The following is a 23,216-nucleotide window of genomic DNA, read 5'->3' as shown; positions in this document are numbered from 1 at the left end:
CTCACATTTACTGTAGCTAGATGGTTGCACAAGAACAAACGAAAACGGTAGGGGGAAAGGGCAGACAGCCAGACTGCATGTAATGCATGTTCTTCAAATTACTTGATGCACGAGTTCAACATATGTGTTGAGCTCCTTGTACTTCGTTTTATTGCAATTTCCATGCTTACACCACACGTGTTGTGTACCTACTCTGTAAGTTACAGCTTCTACCCAGTAAGCGGCAGTGTTGTATAAATGGCTTTTATTTGGAAGTTCCGGACTTTTTTCGTTTACCAGAAGTAGTTGGGAGGAACTTCCGTTGGTTCAGTCTCCGCTGATTGGTTAAATTTGAAAAATATTTAGTCCGCGAGGTAGAGGGAACGTTGGAGCTGGAAGCAAGAAATCAAACCGTAACAATTCACCATGATACGACCTACGTGAGTAGAAAAATTACAATTTCAATAAAGAAAACATGATTTATCATTAAAGTTATTTGTAAATAACCGATATCTTTAGACCGCTATTTTCGTAATGTAAACCGCGTCAAGTTGTCGTTAGCTGGCTAACGCTAGCCGACCAGGTCAACTAAGGCTAACTTGGTTACCTGTTGTTGGGTTTTTCATTTGATTTGCTTAGGAAGCATAAAACCCCCCGTAGAGCTGCTCCAAAGAAGACATCCAGCAACCAGAAGGACCCAGTTGGTGTAAGTAAACGACAAAAACATTCCTTACTAACTAGTCAGCACATTTGGGAAAAAATGTATCTGCCACTGAGTTGGTTACTGTGATCAGTTTAATGATTTCCTCAATTCTCCTGCATGGCAAGAATAACTTAACTAAATCCATTTGGAAACTTATTTTGTATCTATATATGTTACTCATGTGCTATAATAAAGCCACAGCAGAGCTACATGTATTGAATGTCTGGAGACTGGTGGGTTGGGATGTGTTGAATGTCTGGAGACTGGTGGGTTGGGATGTATTGAGTGTCTGGAGACTGGTGGGTTGGGATGTATTGAGTGTCTGGAGACTGGTGGGTTGGGATGTATTGAGTGTCTGGAGACGGGTGGGTTGGGATGTATTGAGTGTCTGGAGACTGGTGGGTTGGGATGTGTTGAATGTCTGGAGACGGGTGGGTTGGGATGTATTGAATGTCTGGAGACGGGTGGGTTGGGATGTATTGAGTGTCTGGAGACGGGTGGGTTGGGATGTATTGTGGGCTGGGATGTATTGAATGTCTGGAGACGGGTGGGTTGGGATGTATTGAATGTCTGGAGACGGGTGGGCTGGGATGTATTGAGTGTCTGGAGACGGGTGGGCTGGGATGTATTGAGTGTCTGGAGACGGGTGGGCTGGGATGTATTGAGTGTCTGAGACAGGTGGGTTGGGATGTATTGTGGGCTGGGATGTATTGAGTGTCTGGAGACTGGTGGGTTGGGATGTGTTGAATGTCTGGAGACGGGTGGGCTGGGATGTATTGAATGTCTGGAGACGGGTGGGCTGGGATGTATTGAGTGTCTGGAGACGGGTGGGCTGGGATGTATTGAGTGTCTGAGACAGGTGGGTTGGGATGTATTGTGGGCTGGGATGTATTGAGTGTCTGGAGACGGGTGGGCTGGGATGTATTGAGTGTCTGGAGACGGGTGGGCTGGGATGTATTGAGTGTCTGGAGACGGGTGGGCTGGGATGTATTGAGTGTCTGGAGACGGGTGGGTTGGGATGTATTGTGGGCTGGGATGTATTGAATGTCTGGAGACGGGTGGGTTGGGGACCTGATCGAGCTTCATCACATTGAAATTGTGCCCATGGAAGTAATCTAATTGGCTAACTATATGATCCAGCCACTTTAAGCCAATGAAAACCATGTCTGTAAGTGTTTGATAAAGTCTGGATAAGAGCGTCTGCTAAATGACTTAAATGTAAATGTCCCCCAAATTTCCTATGTAGTACACTCCTTTTGACCAGAACCCTACGCCCCCCAGTCAAAACTAGTGTACTAATATAGGTCCAAATTAGTGCACTAAATAGGGAATGTGTTATTTGGAGCTCAGTCTGAGAAAGAGTTGGGGGACGTCAGGCCACTCCTACAGGACTACGCTGAGGTGTGTCACGTTGTAATTGTTTTAGCTGTAGTTATTGTTTTGATGCTGTCTCTCAGGTTTACTGTCGTGTGAGACCTCTTGGAGTGGAGGATGAGGAGTGTTGCATTGAGGTGATCAGCAACACCACCATCCAGCTACACGCTCCTGACGGACTCAAAGCCAACAGGAATGGCGAGTTCAAGGAGGTATGTTTGTCTGAAACCTCTGTGTGAAATGGATTTGTGAAATCTTGGCTATTTCCGCTGCTGAAGAAGAAACTGAAAAGCATGAGTTGACAGACACCCTAAGAATTTTGGGGCGGCAGCGTAGCCTAGTGGTTAGCGCGTTGGACTAGGAACCGGAAGGTTGCGAGTTCAAACCCCCCTGAGCTGACAAGGTACAAATCTGTCGTTCTGTCCCTGAACAGACGGTTAACCCACTGTTCCCAGGCCGTCATTGAAAATAAGAATGTGTTCTTAACTGACTTGCCTGGTTAAATAAAGGTTAAAAAAATAAATAATAATAATTATGTAGGAGTGCATGTATAGCCCATATACAGGTTGTACATGGCATATCTGGGCACTGATTAATGCTTCAATTGGAATGCAGTGGCTGTACAGTAAAATGCTGTACACGACGACAGAGCTCTGGCTCTGCGCTTCAGGTCGCTGTCATTTTAACAATGTTTACATACCGCTTTACTCATCTCGTATGTATATAATGTGTTTTTTTATTTCTTAATTCCATTTTACTTCTAGATTTGTGTGCATAGGTTGTGAATTGTTAAATACTTCTGCACTGTTGGAGCTAGTAACAAGCATTTCGCTACACCCGCAATAACATCTGCTAAATATGTGTATGTTGCCAAAATAATTTGATTTGTATGTGTTTTGTCTGACAGCTGTCCCATCCCTCCTACTAATTTGTCAACTTTTGCAGAAAAAATAGTTTTCTGTGGGAAATGCTGGATAAGACTTGGTGTATTTTGAAAGATCAGATGTTGAGGAATGTAATACTTTGATCTCAAACAGCCGCCGTGGCCAACACACTGAAGGACTCCATTCTATGCACACCACAATTATCCTTTTCCTTGAATTGCATTGTGAAAGACAACACTAAGATCATATTTCATCATTGGGCTAGTCATATTGGCAATATAACATGCTTTCAAAAGATGCCCACTGGAAAAATAAAATAAAGTAATAGTGATGGTGGTAAGTCAAGGGGTATGAATACTTTCTGCAACCACTGTTAACCTGTGTTTCGTGTCTGTCATTAAAGCTAAACAAGGTGCTGTATGTGTCCTGGGATCAGACAGAAGGCCAGAGAGATTTGGGCTAACAGACGCTTTGCTTTGACAGACGCAGTACTCCTTCAAGAAGGTGTTCTGCATTAAGACGTCCCAGATGGAGTTGTTTCAGGATGTTGCCAAGCCCCTCGTGGATGATCTCATTCACAGTAAAAATGGTAAGGGGGAAAACCGGTTCCCTTTCATCTTCTGTTCTGTTGCCCAACAGCTGGTCATCTGTGATCAGAGGCTCGACACTCTTCAGCTGCTGTTTGACAGGAAGATACACAGTGGGATGTTATTACAAGGTCCGGGTCAATAAAACCCTCATGACCTGTACCCTGTATTGGTATGTTAATGGGGGTGAACTGCATACATGACTTCTAGATGGGTTGCTTAGCAACAACCTCAACTATGGTATTGAAAAAAACTGACTGGGTTGGCTGAGATTGTTGACAACATGTATCTATAATTTGTCTCCAATGTTTATTGAAAACAAGATACATTTGCGCAATGCACACTTGTCTCAATACATCGTTATAGTGGTGGTTACCTAGATTGCTAATATGGTTAAAATGAGCTTAGACATGACATCAGTCAACACCTCAAAACAAGACATTGTATCAACAACGAGATGAAACGAGCCACCTAGGATTCTCCACATGGCAGCTTGTTGTCATTGTAGCTAGCTGTCTGGCCATTCAGAACCATAACAACACATAGCAGCTTGTCATTGTAGCTCGCTGTCTGGCCATCCAGAACCATAACAGCACATGGCAGCTTGTTGTCATTGTAGCTAGCGGTCTGGCCATTCAGAACCATAACAACACATAGCAGCTTGTCATTGTAGCTAGCTGTCTGGCCATCCAGAACCATAACAACACATAGCAGCTTGTTGTCATTGTAGCTAGCGGTCTGGTCATCCAGAACCATAACAACACATAGCAGCTTGTTGTCATTGTAGCTAGCGGTCTGGTCATCCAGAACCATAACAGCACATGGCAGCTTGTTGTCATTGTAGCTAGCTGTCTGGCCATTCAGAACCATAACAACACATAGCAGCTTGTCATTGTAGCTAGCTGTCTGGCCATCCAGAACCATAACAACACATAGCAGCTTGTTGTCATTGTAGCTAGCGGTCTGGTCATCCAGAACCATAACAACACATAGCAGCTTGTTGTCATTGTAGCTAGCGGTCTGGTCATCCAGAACCATAACAACACATAGCAGCTTGTTGTCATTGTAGCTAGCTGTCTGGCCATCCAGAACCATGACAACCTTTTTAAAGCGGAGCGTTGTTTTTGTGACGTTGTCAGCTAACCTGTGTATCCACTTGGAACTAAACTGCAGGAAAAGGGGAAGAACGACCTGAACTCTTCCATGAGTAACTTGTTTTCCATTGCAAAATGTTTTGTTACGGTGTGCACTAATGCATGTACGACCCTGTATTAATCAGGACGTCTGTTCTTTTCCTTCTCCAGGTCTGCTGTTTACCTACGGGGTGACAGGCAGTGGGAAGACCTTCACTATGACTGGGTCTCCAGGACAGGGGGGGCTCCTGCCCCGCTCCCTAGACATGATCTTCAACAGCGTCGGCCCTTACCAGGCCAAACGATTCGTAAGAGAAATAACTTAACTTTTTTGTTTTGATGTTTTCTTCTTCAAAGCTGGTCTAATGTCCATAATACATACCGTGTGTTATAATGATGTTGGGACTTGGTTAGAGAAATCTCCCAGCTTCGATCCATATTGAATGGGACAGTCTGGTACTATTTAATTCCACTGTGATGTGCAGGTGTTAAAGACAGATGATAAGAATGGTATGGAGGTCCAGAATCAGGTGGATGCTCTGTTGGAGCGCCAGAAGAGGGAAAACCAGCCAACTGTTGTCCCTAAAACACCCTCCAGGTGAGTGTTTTCTAACGAGGAAGCCTGAAACTCAATCTCTCAAATATATTTTCCCTGTGTGATTGTAATACTGTATGTCAATGGAATATGTTTTATTTCGGGCCCTATAAAAGTTGCAATGTGGACAACAGAATCACGGAATCAAGACATTAAAACATAATTAAACAATATTCAAATGTATGGAATCAACTAAATGTATTGAAAATGAATGAATTTGTCCAAGTTTATCATAAGACATGAATAGAATGCATCAGTGATTCGTATTTCCTGTAACTGTGTAGCCGTTAGCGATCATGCTAATGAAAAGTCTTCTGGCAGATAGGAAAAGCTTTTCCTAAAAACACGTGATTTTGTTAACGAAAACCTACAGAAAACAGTGAGAAACTAAAATGGCCCCAAATGAATTTTATGGGAATCGCAATTCAATCATATACTGTAGAATCCCCATACATATGGTGTCGGGACCTCTGTATGGTGATAATATTGTATTGTGAGGTCCCTGGCAGTTCTCAGCCCGATGTAATACTAAGGTGCTTTAAATGACCACCTGCCAAATGTGTGTAGATTTAGGTATTGGCAGGTGAGACTGTCTATTTCACCAGCCACGTTGGCGGGTGGTCAATTTTCATGTCTCTACAGTGTGAGCATTTTGTAAACTGTTTATTTAACTAGGCATGCCAGTTAACAGATCTTATTCACAATGACGGCCAAACCCGGGAAGACACTGGGTCAATTGTGCGCCGCCCAATGTGATTCGCTATCATGGTCGGATGTGATACAGCCTAGATTCGAACCAGGGACTGTAGTGCACTGAGATGCATTGCCTTAGACCGCTGCGCCACTCGGGAACCCAATATTAAGCATTACATTTGCATATTATAAACTGGGTAGTTCAATCCATTGTCATGTCTTTACTATCATTACATTGAAAACATAGTTTTATACTAATTACAGGGAATCTTTGATAACGCGATCAAAGTAATTAATCGTGTAGCTGTAATTAACTAGGAAATAAGGGCACCAAGGAAAGTATTCAGATTACAAAGTTATCATTTCCCAATATTACCATAGCCCCTCCCTCTGTCACTCAGGAACTTGTTCCAGTGTCTCCCTGCCCCTCCCCCTCTGCAGCACAGCCCACTGTAGCCCCTCCCTCTGTCACTCAGGAACTTGTTCATGTCTCCCTGCCCCTCCCCCTCTGCAGCACAGCCCACTGTAGCCCCTCCCTCTGTCACTCAGGAACTTGTTCCAGTGTCTCTCTGCAGCACAGCCCACTGTAGCCCCTCCCTCTGTCACTCGGGAACTTGTTCCAGTGTCTCCCTGCCCCTCCCCCTACGCAGCACAGCCCACTGTAGCCCCTCCCTCTGTCACTCAGGAACTTGTTCCAGTGTCTCCCTCCCCCTCCACAGCACAGCCCACTGTAGCCCCTCCCTCTGTCACTCAGGGACTTGTTCCAGTGTCTCTCTGCAGCACAGCCCACTGTAGCCCCTCCCTCTGTCACTCAGGAACTTGTTCAGTGTCTCCCTGCCCCTCCCCCTCTGCAGCACAGCCCACTGTAGCCCCTCCCTCTGTCACTCAGGAACTTGTTCAGTGTCTCCCTGCCCCTCCCCCTCTGCAGCACAGCCCACTGTAGCCCCTCCCTCTGTCACTCAGGAACTTGTTCCAGTGTCTCCCTGCCCCTCCCCTCTCTGCAGCACAGCCCACTGTAGCCCCTCCCTCTGTCACTCAGGAACTTGTTCCAGTGTCTCCCTGCCCCTCCCCTCGCAGCACAGCCCACTGTAGCCCCTCCCTCTGTCACTCAGGAACTTGTTCCAGTGTCTCCCTCCCCCTCCACAGCACAGCCCACTGTAGCCCCTCCCTCTGTCACTCAGGGACTTGTTCCAGTGCCTGCCTGCCCCTCCCCCTCTGCAGCACAGCCCACTGTAGTCCCTCCCCCTGTCACTCAGGAACTTGTTCCGGTGTCTGCCTGTCAGCTAGAAATCTTTACCAAGGGGTATGTAGGCTACCTGCCCCTCTCCCTCGGGGGCGTGGCCCTCTGTGGCCCCTCCCCCTTGGGAGCGCGGCCCTCTGTGGCCCCTCCCCCTCGGGAGCGCGGCCCACTGTGGCCCCTCGGGAGCGCGGCCCACTGTGCTGACGTTACAAGCGCGGTTCAGAAATTAGGAGGAAACTGTTTATTAGAGAAGAATGGAATAACTTTTCAACGCTATTTAAGGATATTATATTTATCATGTTTCACTTTGGATTTATTAACTACAAAAAGGTTAGGATGTGTGTTTAAATCCTGGTGCTGCTCTGCACACACACGCTTGTTACCTAGCTAGCTCTGGTCCATCATTAAGTCAACTCCAGGAAGTTCAGACATTCAAGGTTCCTCCACAGAAGCCTCTTAGGTATAATTCTGTGGACCTAATTCAGATAATGATATCATAACAAGATGCCCTGTGCTTCAAGCCTCCTCCGCTACCCTCGCTTGCTCTCTTCTGACACGCAAAATGTCAGTCGCATCTCAAGCCCTACACGTGTCAGTCGCCCATGTAAACAAATATAGCTTGGCACGCGCCATAGCAAGCTGCTCTATCCGCACTGATTGGTGAAGTAATTTAATGTTGAGCTGAAGGTGAATAATTTATTCTTTCAGAGGTTTAAAATGGAACAAAGGCACAATATAACCTGGTATTTTGTGTGTTTGTTCCCGGTTCAGAACTTTATTTTGTGGGTCGGAACGGTTGAACAAAAATGGATGTGGTTTTGTTCAGAACGGAACGATTCAAAATTAATTTGGGTTCCAACCCCTGGTTTCCAGGCAGAGGCTGGACCCAGAGTTTGCAGACATGATCAACCCAGAGGAGGCCTGCAGGGCAGACGGGTGGATGAGGACAGTAGCTACAGTGTGTTTGTGTCCTACATCGAGATATACAACAACTATATCTATGATCTGCTGGAAGAAGCGCCCTATGACCCCATCAAACCCAAGTAAGACACTTACAGCAGATTGATGGAAATGGATATCATATTTTTAATTTATCATGTTTAGGTCAGTCTGTAGATATGGCAAGTATAACTAGTGAAGTTATGGATTAAAATCCTAACCCAGCATATTTTAATTTCTCAGCATAACCCTAGATGAGGCTAATTCCTCAAATACAGAGCATTCAGAAGGTATTCAGACCCCTTCCCTTTTTCCAAGTTTTATTATGTTACAGCCTTATGCTGAAATGTACACGCAATACCCCATAATGACAAAGCAAAGACAAGTTATTAGCTGTTTTTTTTATTTAACAAATTAGCAAACATTTCTATCACATTTACATAAGTATTCGGACTCTTTACTCAGAACTTTGTTGAAGGACCTTTGGCAGCGATTACAGCCTCAAGACTTCTTGGTTATGATGCTGCAAGCTTGACACACCTGTATTTGGGGAGTTTCTCCCATTCTTCTCCGCAGAGCTTCTCAAGCTCTGTCAGGTTGGATGGGGAGCGTCGCTGCACAGCTATTTTCGGGTCTCTCCGGCACAGTTAGATCGGGTTCAAGTCTGGGCTCTGGCTGGGCCACTCAAGGACATTTTAGAGACTTGTCTCGAAGCCACACCTGCGTTGTCTTGGCTGTGTGCTTAGGGTCGTTATCCTGTTGAAAGGTGAACATTCACTCCAGTCTGAGGTCCTGAGTTCTGGAGCAGGTTTTTCATCAAGAATCTCTACTTTGCTCCGTTCATCTTTCCCTCGATCCTGACTAGTTTCCCAGTCCCTGCCGCTGAAAAACATTGCCAAAGCATGCTGCTGCCACCCATGCTCCACCGTTGGGATGGTATTGGCCAGGTGATGAGTGGTGCCTGGTTTCCTCCAGACATGACATTTGGCATTCATGTAATGTCGACGAGTTCAATAATCAGACCAGAGAATCTAGTTTCTCATGGTCTGAGAGTCCTTTAGGTGCATTTTGGCAAACTCCAAGTGTAATTGACCTTTTACTGAGGAGTAGTTTCAGTCTGGCCACTACCATAAAGGCCTGATTGGTGGTGTACTGCAGAGATGGTTGTCCTTCAGGAGAATCTTCCAATCTCCACAAAGGAACTCCGGAGCTTTGTCAGAGTGATCATCGGCTTCTTGTTTTGGTATCATTCCCCAGATCTGTGCCTCAACACAATCCTGTCTCTGAACTCTGGACAATTCCTTCGATCGCATGGCTTGGTTTTTCCTCCGACATGCACTGTCAACTGTTGGACCTTATATAGACAGGTTAGTGCCTTTCCAAATCATGTCCAATCAATTGAATTTGGAAAGTCCTTGAGTGGCCCAGCCAAAGAACAGACTTGAATCTCATTGCCCCGAGACGACTCTGAGCTGATACAGGCCTGCCCCGAGACGACTCGGAGCTGATACAGGCCTGCCCCGAGACGACTCGGAGCTGATACAGGCCTGGCCCGAGACTACTCGGAGCTGTAATCGCCACCAAAGTTGCTTCTACAAAGTATTGACACGGGTGTGAATACTTATGCAAATTACATTTCTGTATTTCATTTTTATTTTTATGCAAACATTTCTAAACTTTTTCACTTTGTCATTATGGGGTATTGTGATGTCATTATGGGGTGTGTAGATGGGTGAGAGAACAATTATTTCATCCACTTGGAATTCAGGCTACAGCACAACAACAATGTGCAATAATTCAAGGGGTATGAAGACTTTCTGAAGGCACTGTATAATGTTTAAAATCAGAGTAGTAGCTATCTCCTGGTCCTACTGGCTACTGGAAGGTATTGTTTCATCAGAGTAGTAGCTATCTCCTGGTCCTACTGGCTACTGGAAGGTATTGTTTCATATCAGAGTAGTAGCTATCTCCTGGTCCTACTGGCTACTGGAAGGTATAGTGTCATCAGAGTAGTAGCTATCTCCTGGTCCTACTGGCTACTGGAAGGTATAGTTTCATCAGAGTAGTAGCTATCTCCTGGTCCTACTGGCTACTGGAAGGTATTGTTTCATATCAGAGTAGTAGCTATCACTGGGTTCTACTGGCTACTGGAAGGTATTGTTTCATATCAGAGTAGTAGCTATCTCCTGGTCCTACTGGCTACTGGAAGGTATTGTTTCATATCAGAGTAGTAGCTATCTCCTGGTCCTACTGGCTACTGGAAGGTATAGTTTCATATCAGAGTAGTAGCTATCACTGGGTCCTACTGGCTACTGGAAGGTATTGTTTCATATCAGAGTAGTAGCTATCACTGGGTCCTACTGGCTACTGGAAGGTATTGTTTCATATCAGAGTAGTAGCTATCTCCTGGTTCTACTGGCTACTGGAAGGTATTGTTTCATATCAGAGTAGTAGCTATCTCCTGGTCCTACTGGCTACTGGAAGGTATTGTTTCATATCAGAGTAGTAGCTATCTCCTGGTCCTACTGGCTACTGGAAGGTATTGTTTCATATCAGAGTAGTAGCTATCTCCTGGTCCTACTGGCTACTGGAAGGTATTGTTTCATATCAGAGTAGTAGCTATCTCCTGGTCCTACTGGCTACTGGAAGGTATAGTGTCATCAGAGTAGTAGCTATCTCAACCAAGGTCCTACTGGCTACTGGAAGGTATAGTGTCATCACAGTAGTAGCTATCTCCTGGTCCTACTGGCTACTGGAAGGTATTGTTTCAAATCAGAGAAGTAGCTATCTCCTAATCCTACTGCTACTGGAAGCTATTGTTTGTTTCAGAGTAGTAGCTATCTCCTGGTCCTACTGGCTACTGGAAGGTATTGTTTCATATCAGAGTAGTAGCTATCTCCTGGTCCTACTGGCTACTGGAAGGTATTGTTTCATATCAGAGTAGTAGCTATCTCCTGGTCCTACTGGCTACTGGAAGGTATTGTTTCATATCAGAGTAGTAGCTATCACTGGGTCCTACTGGCTACTGGAAGGTATTGTTTCATATCAGAGTAGTAGCTATCACTGGGTCCTACTGGCTACTGGAAGGTATTGTTTCATATCAGAGTAGTAGCTATCACTGGGTCCTACTGGCTACTGGAAGGTATTGTTTCATATCAGAGTAGTAGCTATCACTGGGTCCTACTGGCTACTGGAAGGTATAGTTTCATATCAGAGTAGTTATTGCAGTCAGATAAATATTTGTGTTCCTTACTTTGTTAGGTGGAATGGAGGAGGTACTCCTCAGAGGCAGCCCAACCAAGAGTTCATGTATGTCACATATAGAGCATACTCATTTAGCTACATGTATAATATACCCTAATCCTGAATGTTGCAACCAGGAAGTGTTCATGGAATTGTCTGTTGTGCTTTGTAGTGGCAGAAGTGCTTCATTTAATCATGTTGAATGCTCTATTGCTTTGTTTGGAATGTTGCTTGTCTTTCTATGTTGCTTTAGTCTTGACTGTAGCTGCCATCATAATACACAGCATTAGTCTGGTTCCAGATCTGTTTGGAATGTTACGAATGACCATTGTTGTTGGCCAGACGACACAAACAGAGCTTGGACCAGGCTAGCTCAGCACTATCAGTCAGTTGACACTCGGTCCCTCTCTGTAGACCACCCCAGTCTAAGCTCCTAAGAGAGGACCAGAACCACAACATGTATGTGGCCGGCTGCACCGAGGTAGAAGTTAAGTCTACAGAAGAGGCCTTTGAAGTGTTCTGGAGAGGTAAGATCGTCTCAAACCTTCACTAAACACTTAATCAATTGCATTTTATTCAAGGGCGCATCCCGATTTAGACCATTTGCACAATTATTGGGGGGGCGATTGGTCTGTCTGTAAATGCAGCCATTAAAGGCCTTTTTAAATGTTTTTATTATTATTTATTTTTTACAGCAATACTGTTTTCTTAAAGTGCTTAACTCGTCCTAGCCACCCAGAGACCAAGCACCATTTTCATACTATCACAGCCCGTCCATTCTGTGTTTGACCTGGGCCCTATCATGTTCTTGAGTAGGTAATCGAGGTTGGTTGGGTGATTTGGTCGAGCTTGATCTCCTGTTCCTTGTTTATAAGTCGGAAGAATAGGCGTATAGCCAACACTCAGTTCCATAGAGATTCCAGTCTCTCCCACAGTGTAATGTTGTATAGCCAACACTCAGTTCCATAGAGATTCCAGTCTCTCCCACAGTGTAATGTTGTATAGCCAACACTCAGTTCCATAGAGATTCCAGTCTCTCCCACAGTGTAATGTTGTATAGCCAACACTCAGCTCAACAGAGTCCAGTCTCTCCCACAGTGTAATGTTGTATAGCCAACACTCAGCTCAACAGAGAGTCCAGTCTCCCCCACAGTGTAATATTGTATAGCCAACACTCAGCTCAACAGAGAGTCCAGTCTCATGTTGTATAGCCAACACTCAGCTCAACAGAGAGTCCAGTCTCCCCCACAGTGTGATGTTGTAAAGGTGTATTGATGGTAGGCTGACTGTGTCTGTTACAGGACAGAAGAAGAGGCGTATAGCCAACACTCAGCTCAACAGAGAGTCCAGCCGCTCCCACAGTGTCTTCATCATCAAACTGGCCCAGGCCCCTCTAGATGCAGATGGCGACAACATCTTACAGGTAATATCATATATAGTAAATGTCCCTTTGATTCCATTGCAGAGAATGAGATGACAATCTCACTCCTTAACCACTCTGGTCTGACCCATCGGAATCCATGTTTCAAGATGATGGTGCTCACGTGGCCTGGAAAATGTTCTGTGTTGACTATGAAAATAACATTGACATATACAATGACTCAGTGACTGGGTTCATCAGGAAGTGGATAGAGGATGACGTTCCTACAGTGTCTGGGTTCATCAGGAAGTGGATAGAGGATGTTGTTCCTACAGTGACTGGGTTCATCAGGAAGTGGATAGAGGATGTTGTTCCTACAGTGTCTGGGTTCATCAGGAAGTGGATAGAGGATGTTGTTCCTACTGTGACTGGGTTCATCAGGAAGTGGATAGAGGATGATGTTCCTACAGTGTCTGGGTTCATCAGGAAGTGGATAGAGGATGTTGTTCCTACAGTGGCTGGGTTCATCAGGAAGTGGATAGAGGATGTTGTTCCTACTGTGACTGGGTTCATCAGGAAGTGGATAGAGGATGTTGTTCCTACAGTGTCTGGGTTCATCAGGAAGTGGATAGAGGATGTTGTTCCTACAGTGACTGGGTTCATCAGGAAGTGGATAGAGGATGTTGTTCCTACAGTGGCTGGGTTCATCAGGAAGTGGATAGAGGATGTTGTTCCTACAGTGACTGGGTTCATCAGGAAGTGGATAGAGGATGTTGTTCCTACTGTGACTGGGTTCATCAGGAAGTGGATAGATGATGTTGTTCCTACTGTGATGATTAGAACCTATCCAACCCAGAAACCCTGGATAGATGGCACCATTTAACCACGGAAAGGTAACTGGTGAGACATTTTAAGCATCTTAACTCTCAAGGCTCCTGGGTCAGATGACATGTGCAGACCAGCTGTCTGGTGTCTTTATGGGCAGTTTCAATCTCTCCCTATCCCAGTCTGCTGTCCCCACTTTCTTCAAGATGTCCACCATTGTTCCTGTGAGCAAAGTTAACTGAGCTATATGACTATTGCCCCGTAGCACTCACTTCTGTTATCATGAAGTGCTTTGAGAGGCTTGTCATAGATCCTATCACCTCCACCTTACCTGACAGTGACAACTTAGACCCACTATAATTTGCATACCGCCCCAAAAGATCCATGGACGACACAATCGTCATCGCGCTGCACACTGCCCTATCCCATCTGGACAAGATGTTTGAGCCGTAGCGGCTGCCGGTTTGAGCTGTAGCGGCTGCCGGTTTGAGCTGTAGCGGCTGCCGGTTTGAGCCGTAGCGGCTGCCGGTTTGAGCCGTAGCGGCTGCCGGTTTGAGCCGTAGCGGCTGCCGGTTTGAGCCGTAGCGGCTGCCGGTTTGAGCCGTGCTGCCGGTTTGAGCCGTAGCGGCTGCCGGTTTGAGCCGTAGCGGCTGCCGGTTTGAGCCGTAGCGGCTGCCGGTTTGAGCCGTAGCGGCTGCCGGTTTGAGCCGTAGCGGCTGCCGGTTTGAGCCGTAGCGGCTGCCGGTTTGAGCCGTAGCGGCTGGCATGTCAATCAATGAAGAGGCTGAAATTCATTATTTCACAGTGTGATTATTATTATTTTTTTCCTTCGACCCGAACAATTGGCAGTCGCCAATTTGATTTATCGGCAAAAATACATAACGTCCAAAAGCCAGCTTTTACCGGCTAATGTTAACTGTACTATGTACATAATCATTGGACACTGGTCACTTTAATGATGTTTACATCAGGCATTCACAAACGTTTTTGTCCCAGAACCTCATTTTGATATCTGAAAATTGTGACTTCAACCATGTGAAAAAAATTGAAAGCAGCCAATGTTTACTTTCTCATTTTTTGGCTATAGCAGTCAGTTGTAAAACATGAACAGTGCTTTCTAATGTTTTGTTTACATCAGTTGTAAAACATTGAACAGTGCTTTTAATGTCCCAGTTAAGCAGTCATTTTGAAATCTGAAAAGTGCTTTCTAATGTTTTGTTAAAAAGTTGTAAAACATGAACAGTGCTTTCTAATGTTTTGGCTATAGCAGTCAGTTGTAAAACATGAACAGTACTTTCTAATGTTTTGTTATAGCAGTCAGTTGTAAAACATGAACAGTACTTTCTAATGTTTTGGCTATAGCAGTCAGTTGTAAAACATGAACAGTGCTTTCTAATGTTTTGGCTATAGCAGTCAGTTGTAAAACATGAACAGTGCTTTCTAATGTTTTGGCTATAGCAGTCAGTTGTAAAACATGAACAGTGCTTTCTAATGTTTTGGCTATAGCAGTCAGTTGTAAAACATGAACAGTACTTTCTAATGTTTTGGTTATAGCAGTCAGTTGTAAAACATGAACAGTATTTTTGATTGACTTCTCAACTCACCTTCACATACTGTTAATGTGGGGCTATGATGATCGTCAATTTCAAACTAGTCTTACATACTGTATCTTATCTCACCACCACTAATGAGATGGGTGTGGCTTGATGAATGTCGCGTCAGAGCTTCTCAAAGTCGACAGTGAGCACCTCATCTCTGCTGTCACATCCAACCTGGATGGGTATTAGGTTTTAACGCAGACGAGGCACTGAATCCAGCTTCACATCGATGTCAGCTGGTGACGGGTACGATCAGTTTAATGGAGTTGGAAGTCTTAAGATTTCCCAGGGCTGGGTTCCAGGGCTGGGTTCCAGGGCTGGGTTCCAGGGCTGGGTTCCAGGGCTGGGTTCCAGGGCTGGGTTCCAGGTCTGGGTTCCAGGTCTGGGTTCCAGGTCTGGGTTCCAGGTCTGGGTTCCAGGTCTGGGTCCCAGGTCTGGGTTCCAGGTCTGGGTTCCAGGTCTGGGTTCCCAGTGGTTTTGAACGCAGCATTAATGCTCAGAGGGAGACGGCAGGACCCAAAACTCCTCCTTAGTGACCAGCGAATGTGTTGTCTGCAGCATTCGGTCACATGACAGCTCCATCAGCTGTTCGATTTCACTCACTAGCATGTGAACTGAGCCAAACGGCTTGGGAAGTAGGCCCCAAAGGGCTCTGTCGAACGTTGGAGGGGAGCATTTTTAACTTGTGTTGGACACTGATGCTGTGTTCTGTTAGAAACATACACAGCCAAGGGAAGGGGGTAAGAATGATTGGCGTGGACATCAACTATAAGGGGGTGTAAAAAATAACTGTCTAGTTGAAGAGTAAATATGTATAAATGTTTTTGACTGTGTGCTCAGGATAAGAACCAGGTGAGCGTCAGTCAGCTGTGCCTGGTTGACTTGGCGGGGAGTGAGCGCACAAGCAGGACCCGGGCTGAGGGCAGCCGCCTCAGAGAAGCAGGTGGGTTCTAGTCACGTTCCATTCAACAATGTCAGGGTTCTCCCCAGGAGGTTTTAACAAGGTGGGGCTTCTGAGTATGATGGGAAGAGGGCCTTTTGAACACCTGCATCTGCCATCTAGAGCCTTCAATGGTATTAAACCAAAGGGAGAACCCTGAGTATAAATGTTACCCACTACCAGAAGACACAGTCTTTACTTGGACTGCTGAAGAAGGCTCACATTTTCTTCAGGAAATATGTCTTTTCTACTTGTAAGTTGAAATGTATATTTCTGATTTCAGGTAACATCAACCAGTCGCTCATGACTTTGAGGACGTGTATCGAAGTGCTTCGGGAGAATCAAATGTGTGGCACAAACAAGGTTCGTACTGTATTTAATAGATTCTGGACCATTTATGTACTCCATGCTATCGTTGTGTATATGATGATGTAGGCAGTGGAGCCAACTATGTACAGTTGGGGATATGTATCTGTACTACACCACATTACACCACGTATGCTGTACCGCTCTGTAAATGGCCATGCTGCATCGCAGGGTCTGTATTTGGCAGAGTAGATGGGCCATGCTGCATCGCAGGGTCTGTATTTGGCAGAGTAGACGGGCCATGCTGCATCGCAGGGTCTGTATTTGGCAGAGTAGATGGGCCATGCTGCATCGCAGGGTCTGTATTTGGCAGAGTAGACGGGCCATGCTGCATCGCAGGGTCTGTATTTGGCAGAGTAGATGGGCCATGCTGCATCGCAGGGTCTGTATTTGGCAGAGTAGACGGGCCATGCTGCATCGCAGGGTCTGTATTTGGCAGAGTAGACGGGCCATGCTGCATCGCAGGGTCTGTATTTGGCAGAGTAGACGGGCCATGCTGCATCGCAGGGTCTGTATTTGGCAGAGTAGACGGGCCATGCTGCATCGCAGGGTCTGTATTTGGCAGAGTAGACGGGCCATGCTGCATCGCAGGGTCTGTATTTGGCAGAGTAGACGGGCCATGCTGCATCATATGCTTGTGATGCCTGTAATACCTTCTGCACATTATGTTGATAAGTATCTTAATTCATACTAAATCATCCAGAGGACAAAAACCAAACTACTTTAATCTGTGTATAAACTTCGGTTGCTCTGGCTGGGTTTCCATCCACTATTCTAGGATCCGCGTAAAGTAAATGGGTACATTTTCCCACCAAATGTACTTGAGGATAACAATCAGTGATGACGTAGTGCATAAAATGTTCCATATGTTTGCCTCACATTTTCAACTCTACTGTTAGTTAGACAGCTGGCAGATGCAGTGCTGGTAGCCTATTCTACATGATGACATTATTGTGGATAAGAGTGAGAATATTTATTTTATTAGTCAAACTGCAGTCAAGCGTCCGTCCGTCATGTCACCAGAATTAGACCCTGGATATTTATTGACAGGAGCATGAAGCTCGTCACCGTGCCATTCCACCACCCTGTGAAGTTCATCACTTGTAGCATCTGTAGCTTAATAAACATGCTTTCCTAAATCAGGGGGAGGACTCCAGTTTACTTCCATAAGATGGTTATTATATCAATATTTGTGCATAAAATAATTTCCACTGTCATTTCTCACATAATTCATTTGGCAGACACACAGAAGTCCCAATGTGTTGAACACGTTTTCTTCCTTTATAAAATTGTTCCAGTTTCCATCACAACTGTCTTGACTTTACACTCATAAAAACTGTGGATGGAAACGTGGTTAGTGCCTAACAAAAATGGTTGCTATGCAGGTTAGTGCCTAAATAAAATGGTTGCTATGCAGGTTAGTGCCTAACAAAAATGGTTGCTATGCAGGTCAGTGCCCAACAAAAATGGTTGCTATGCAGGTCAGTGCCTAATGTCTGAAGCAACAAAAGTCTACAGTAGGAAGGGCAGCAAATGCATAGAATTAGTAATTTAATAGGGTCTTTATGAGCAAACTCTCCATTTGTCTAGTTTCATAGCTCTTTATTTACTTTGATATATCCATGATACTGTTGAATGATTTCTCCTGGATCAGGAAACGTGCACAGCATTCTCTGTACAGGCCAGATTGAATTTCAAAAGTTAAACCTTGTTTTCTGAGGTCAGGCGGAGAGCAAGGTTTATCCAAACCTTAACTGTTGGAAATCAAATGCTAGACTAGAAGCTGTGTTGATACATGTCGTATTGCTTATAATAACATTGGTCGCGTGTCAGAGAGAATGTCGGTGTCGTGTTGTCGGTCTGTGTGAATCGTTAGGCCTTGAAGTTTAGCCCCGGGTTAACATGCATGCTAATCCAGCCCAGAGCCGGTCTGGGGCTAAGAACAAGGCACCGTGAACAGGCCTAATGGAAGTCTTTCTCCCTCTTCCACACACAGATGGTTCCATACCGTGACTCCAAGGTGACTCACTTGTTCAAGAACTACTTTGACGGGGAGGGTAAAGTACGGATGGTTGTATGTGTCAATCCTAAAGCCGACGACTACGAAGAAACCATGGTGAGTCCATTATCCCCTACGTGGAATAATTCTGCCACCGTTTATTGTTTCTAGGAATGAATGCGTCTTTGGCCTGACATTCTTCTATGGTGACAATTACTGCTTGATTGAACCCACAACTTGGCTTTGGGCTTTTACTTACTGAGCCACACCGGTCCATGGGTGGTCTGTGTGTTTCTACTGCTGGGGGTCTGTCTGATCTGTGTGTGTTTCTACTGCTGGGGGTCTGTGTTTCTACTGCTGGGGGTCTGTGTGTTTCTACTGGTGGGGGTCTGTGTGTTTCTACAGCTGGGGATCTGTGTTTCTACAGCTGGGGATCTGTGTTTCTACAGCTGGGGATCTGTGTGTTTCTACAGCTGGGGATCTGTGTGTTTCTACAGCTGGGGATCTGTGTGTGTTTCTGCAGCTGGTGATGCGTTTTGCTGAGATGACCCAGGAGGTGGAGGTAGCCAGGCCCGTGGACAGGCCCATCTGTGGCTTAGCTGCTGGGCGCCGGCAGAAAAACCAAGCCTTCAAAGACGAGTTGTCGCGACGCCTGGAGGAACGAGGAGGTCCTGTCAATACAGGTAGAGAGGATGACTGTTGCACTTTGAGTAATAATATATATCATGCCACTTGCCAGAAGCTTTTATTCAAAGTCGCTCACGGTACAGTGAGGGTTTACAGTGCCTTCAGAAAGTATTCCTTCCCCTTGACTTATTCCACGATTTTGTTACAGCCTGAATTCAAAATGGATTCCATTGTTTTTTCACCAGTCTACACACACTACCCCATAACGACAAAATGATAACATCTTTTTCTGAATGTATTGAAAATAAAATATCTAATTTTCATAAGTATTCACACCTCTGAGTCAATACATGTTAGAATCACCTTTGGCAGTGATTTTGTGTCTTTCTGGGTGAGTCTCAGAGCTTTGCACACCTGGATTGTAAATATTTGCCCATTATTCTTTTCAAAATGATTTAAACTCTGTCAAATTGGTTCTTGATCATTGCTAGACAACCATTTTCAAGTCTTACCATAGATTTTCAACTTGGCGACTCGAGGACGTAACTGTCTTCTTGGTAAGCAACTCCAGGGTAGGTTTGGCCTTGTGTTTTAGGTGATTGTCCTGCTGAACGGAGATTTGATCTCCCAGTGTCTGGTGGAAAGCGGGCTGAACCAGGTTGTCCTCTAGGATTTTGTCTTTGCTTAGCTCCATTCTGTTTCTTTTTAATCCTGAGAAACCCCCTAGTCCTTAATTATTACACGCATACCCATAACATGATGCAGCCACAACTGTTAGAAAATATGGAGAGTGGTTCTCAGTAATGTATTGGATTTGCCCCAAACATAACACTTTGTATTCAGGATAAAAAGTTAATTCCTTAGCCACATTCTTTTGCCGTATTGCTTTAGTGCCTTGTTGCAAACAGGATGCATGTTTTGGAATATTTTTGTTCTGTATAGTCTGTTCGTTCTTCTTTTCACTCTGTCAATTAGGTCACGGAGTAACTACAATGTTGTTGATCCATCCTCAGTTTTCTACTATCATAGCCATTCAACTCTGACTGTTTTAAAGTCACCATTGGTTTCATGGGGAAATCCCCAAGGGGTTTCCTTCCTCTCTGGCAACTGAGTTAGGAAGGAAGCCTGTATCTTTGTAGTGACTGGGTGTATTGATACACCATCCACAGTGTAATTAATAACGTCACTATGCTCAAAGGGATATTCAATGTCTGCTTTTATTTATTTTTGACCCATCTACCAATAGGTGCCCTTTACAAGGCAGTGGAAAACCTCCCTGGTCTTTGTGGTTGAATCTCTTTGAAAATTCACTGCTGGACTGAGGGACCTTACTGATAACTGTATGTGAGGGGTACAGAGATGAGGTAGACATTTAAAATCATGTTGAACACTTACTGCACACAGTGAGTCCATGCAACGTATTGTGTGAATTGTTAAGCACATGTTTACTCCTGAACTTAAGGCTTGCCATAACAAAGGAGTTGAATACTTATTGACTCAAGACATCATTTTCTGGGGAAAACATTATTCCACTTTGACATTATGGAGTGTTGTGTGTCGGCCAGTGACCATGTTAAATTCAGGCTGTAACAACAATGTGTAAGTAGTTGTTCGGTTCTTATTTTTCAGAGTAAATCACTCACGGACACTAGAGAAGCTTTAACCAAGTTGAATTCTTCCCAAAGGTTCTGATATATATCCCACTTAAGACCCTCCTTCTTCCCAATGGTTGCATCTTATGGTTTCACAGGAAGAGAGTAAAAGGATACCAAATGTTTATTACTTCCTGATGACTCTGTCCTCACCTGTCTCCCCTGTATCAACACATCTCTGTCCTCACCTCCTGACCTCAACCCCTCCTTCACCTAATCCACAGATGTCCACCTGTCTCACCTGTATCAGCACGTTGCTCTCCTTTTGTCCACCCAACACATTCCACAGCTATCTGTCTTTCTACAGAGACCCAGTCTCTTTCACTCCTTAATATACTATGTGTCTGATCTATCATGTCTTTAATGTCTCAGTGTTCAAACTGTTGAACCAAACTGAGTCCAGGTGTGAATACTTGCTGAAGACACTACATGTTGTTTCTCGTAGGAATATGTTATCTGAAGGTGGTGTAAATGATAGGCCGCGGGTGCCACGGTCTTATCCAATGGGTGGTACTTATGAACTGTGGTCTGTGTTCCCCTCTGGGTCTAGAATCCACCCAGTCAGTGATGCACCAACTGCTCCAGAACCTTCCCCCTCTGCCTGCCAGCGAGATCACGGACCCCCATGATGACGTCACTCTGCCCCGCCTCATAGAGGTGCTGGAGAAGAGACACAAGATCAGGCAGATGATGACCCAGGAGTACAACAGGGCTGGTAAGATGGTGACCCAGGAGTACAATGGGGGCTGGTAGGATGGTGACCCAGGAGTACAACGGGGGCTGGTAGGATGGTGACCCAGGAGTACAACGGGGGCTGGTAGGATGGTGACCCAGGAGTACAACAGGGGCTGGTAGGATGGTGACCCAGGAGTACAACGGGGGCTGGTAGGATGGTGACCCAGGAGTACAACGGGGGCTGGTAGGATGGTGACCCAGGAGTACAACAGGGGCTGGTAGGATGGTGACCCGGGAGTACAACGGGGGCTGGTAGGGTGGTGACCCGGGAGTACAACGGGGGCTGGTAGGGTGGTGACCCGGGAGTACAACGGGGGCTGGTAGGGTGGAGACCCGGGAGTACAACGGGGGCTGGTAAGATGGTGGAGACCCGGGAGTACAATGGGGGCTGGTAGGGTGGAGACCCGGGAGTACAACGGGGGCTGGTAGGGTGGTGACCACAAACTCATCAAGCTGTGATGGGGCTTTTTGATCACGTCTTAATTTGTTTTCCTCCTCCAGCCGACATGTTGAAGTCCATGCTCCAGGAGCTGGACAGTAGCCTGGTCTCCAAGGAGAACTTGATCCAGGACCAGAGAGGTCAACTGGGGGAGAAGGACAAGACCCTTCATAGCCAGAAGACTGAGATTGACCGTCTGGAGAAGAAGTCCAAGATGCTGGAGTACAAGGTAAACACAATGAAATAGTACCCAATATACTGCTGGCCTTCACCATTCACTACAAGGTAAACACAATGAAATGGTACCCAATATACCGCTGGCCTTCACCATTCACTACAAGGTATGACGGAGAACAAGTTCCAAAGGCAGGTAGGTGACAGGCGGACATATTGAGTGTACCAGGCAGGCAGGTAGGTGACAGACGGACATATTGAGTGTACCAGGCAGGCAGGCAGGTAGGTGACAGACGGACATATTGAGTGTACCAGGCAGGCAGGTAGGTAGGTGACAGACGGACATATTGAGTGTACCAGGCAGGCAGGCAGGTAGGTAGGTGACAGACGGACATATTGAGTGTACCAGGCAGGCAGGCAGGTGACAGACTGACATTGAGTGTGGCAGGCAGGCAGGTGACAGACGGACATATTGAGTGTACCAGGCAGGCAGGTGACAGACTGACATATTGAGTGTACCAGGCAGGCAGGTGACAGGCGGACATATTGAGTGTACCAGGCAGGCAGGTAGGTGACAGGCGGACATATTGAGTGTACCAGGCAGGCAGGCAGGTGACAGACGGACATATTGAGTGTACCAGGCAGGCAGGTGACAGGCGGACATATTGAGTGTACCAGGCAGGCAGGTAGGTGACAGACGGACATATTGAGTGTACCAGGCAGGCAGGTAGGTGACAGGCGGACATATTTGAGTGTACCAGGCAGGCAGGCAGGTGACAGACGGACATATTGAGTGTACCAGGCAGGCAGGTGACAGGCGGACATATTGAGTGTAGCAGGCAGGCAGGTAGGTGACAGACGGACATATTGAGTGTTGCAGGCAGGTAGGTGACAGACGGACATATTGAGTGTACCAGGCAGGTGACAGACTGACATATTGAGTGTACCAGGCAGGCAGGTAGGTGACAGACGGACATATTGAGTGTACCAGGCAGGCAGGCAGGTAGGTAGGTGACAGGCAGACAGCCATTTAGATGCAAAGCCTGGGACACTTTTTACCATGACAGACTGAGTTTCCCCCACCACTGCAGCTCGGGACACACCACTGTAGGCTATTTGCCCAAGGAATAA

At 45.8% G+C, this 23,216-nt stretch overlaps 1 protein-coding gene across 1 annotated transcript in view; it reads left to right on the top strand.

The window, feature by feature from the left end:
* Positions 1 to 295: 295 nt before the first annotated feature.
* Positions 296 to 23,216, top strand: part of kif23 (kinesin family member 23) — a 46,795-nt gene continuing 23,874 nt past the window's right edge. The window contains 17 exon segments of the mRNA XM_046342874.1: positions 296 to 419; positions 619 to 685; positions 2,140 to 2,268; positions 3,424 to 3,529; positions 4,832 to 4,968; positions 5,146 to 5,258; positions 8,062 to 8,120; positions 8,123 to 8,231; positions 11,389 to 11,436; positions 11,785 to 11,897; positions 12,672 to 12,793; positions 15,994 to 16,096; positions 16,377 to 16,456; positions 18,456 to 18,575; positions 18,982 to 19,141; positions 21,288 to 21,452; positions 21,974 to 22,140. Coding sequence (XP_046198830.1) covers positions 406 to 419; positions 619 to 685; positions 2,140 to 2,268; positions 3,424 to 3,529; positions 4,832 to 4,968; positions 5,146 to 5,258; positions 8,062 to 8,120; positions 8,123 to 8,231; positions 11,389 to 11,436; positions 11,785 to 11,897; positions 12,672 to 12,793; positions 15,994 to 16,096; positions 16,377 to 16,456; positions 18,456 to 18,575; positions 18,982 to 19,141; positions 21,288 to 21,452; positions 21,974 to 22,140 — 1,812 coding nt within the window. The 5' untranslated portion in view covers positions 296 to 405.

The sequence above is a fragment of the Oncorhynchus gorbuscha genome, linkage group LG01 (genome assembly GCF_021184085.1).
Source record: "Oncorhynchus gorbuscha isolate QuinsamMale2020 ecotype Even-year linkage group LG01, OgorEven_v1.0, whole genome shotgun sequence".
Classification (NCBI taxonomy): domain Eukaryota; kingdom Metazoa; phylum Chordata; class Actinopteri; order Salmoniformes; family Salmonidae; genus Oncorhynchus; species Oncorhynchus gorbuscha.
The sequence above is the reverse complement of the archived record's forward strand: the minus strand, read 5'-3'. Positions and strand labels throughout refer to the sequence as shown.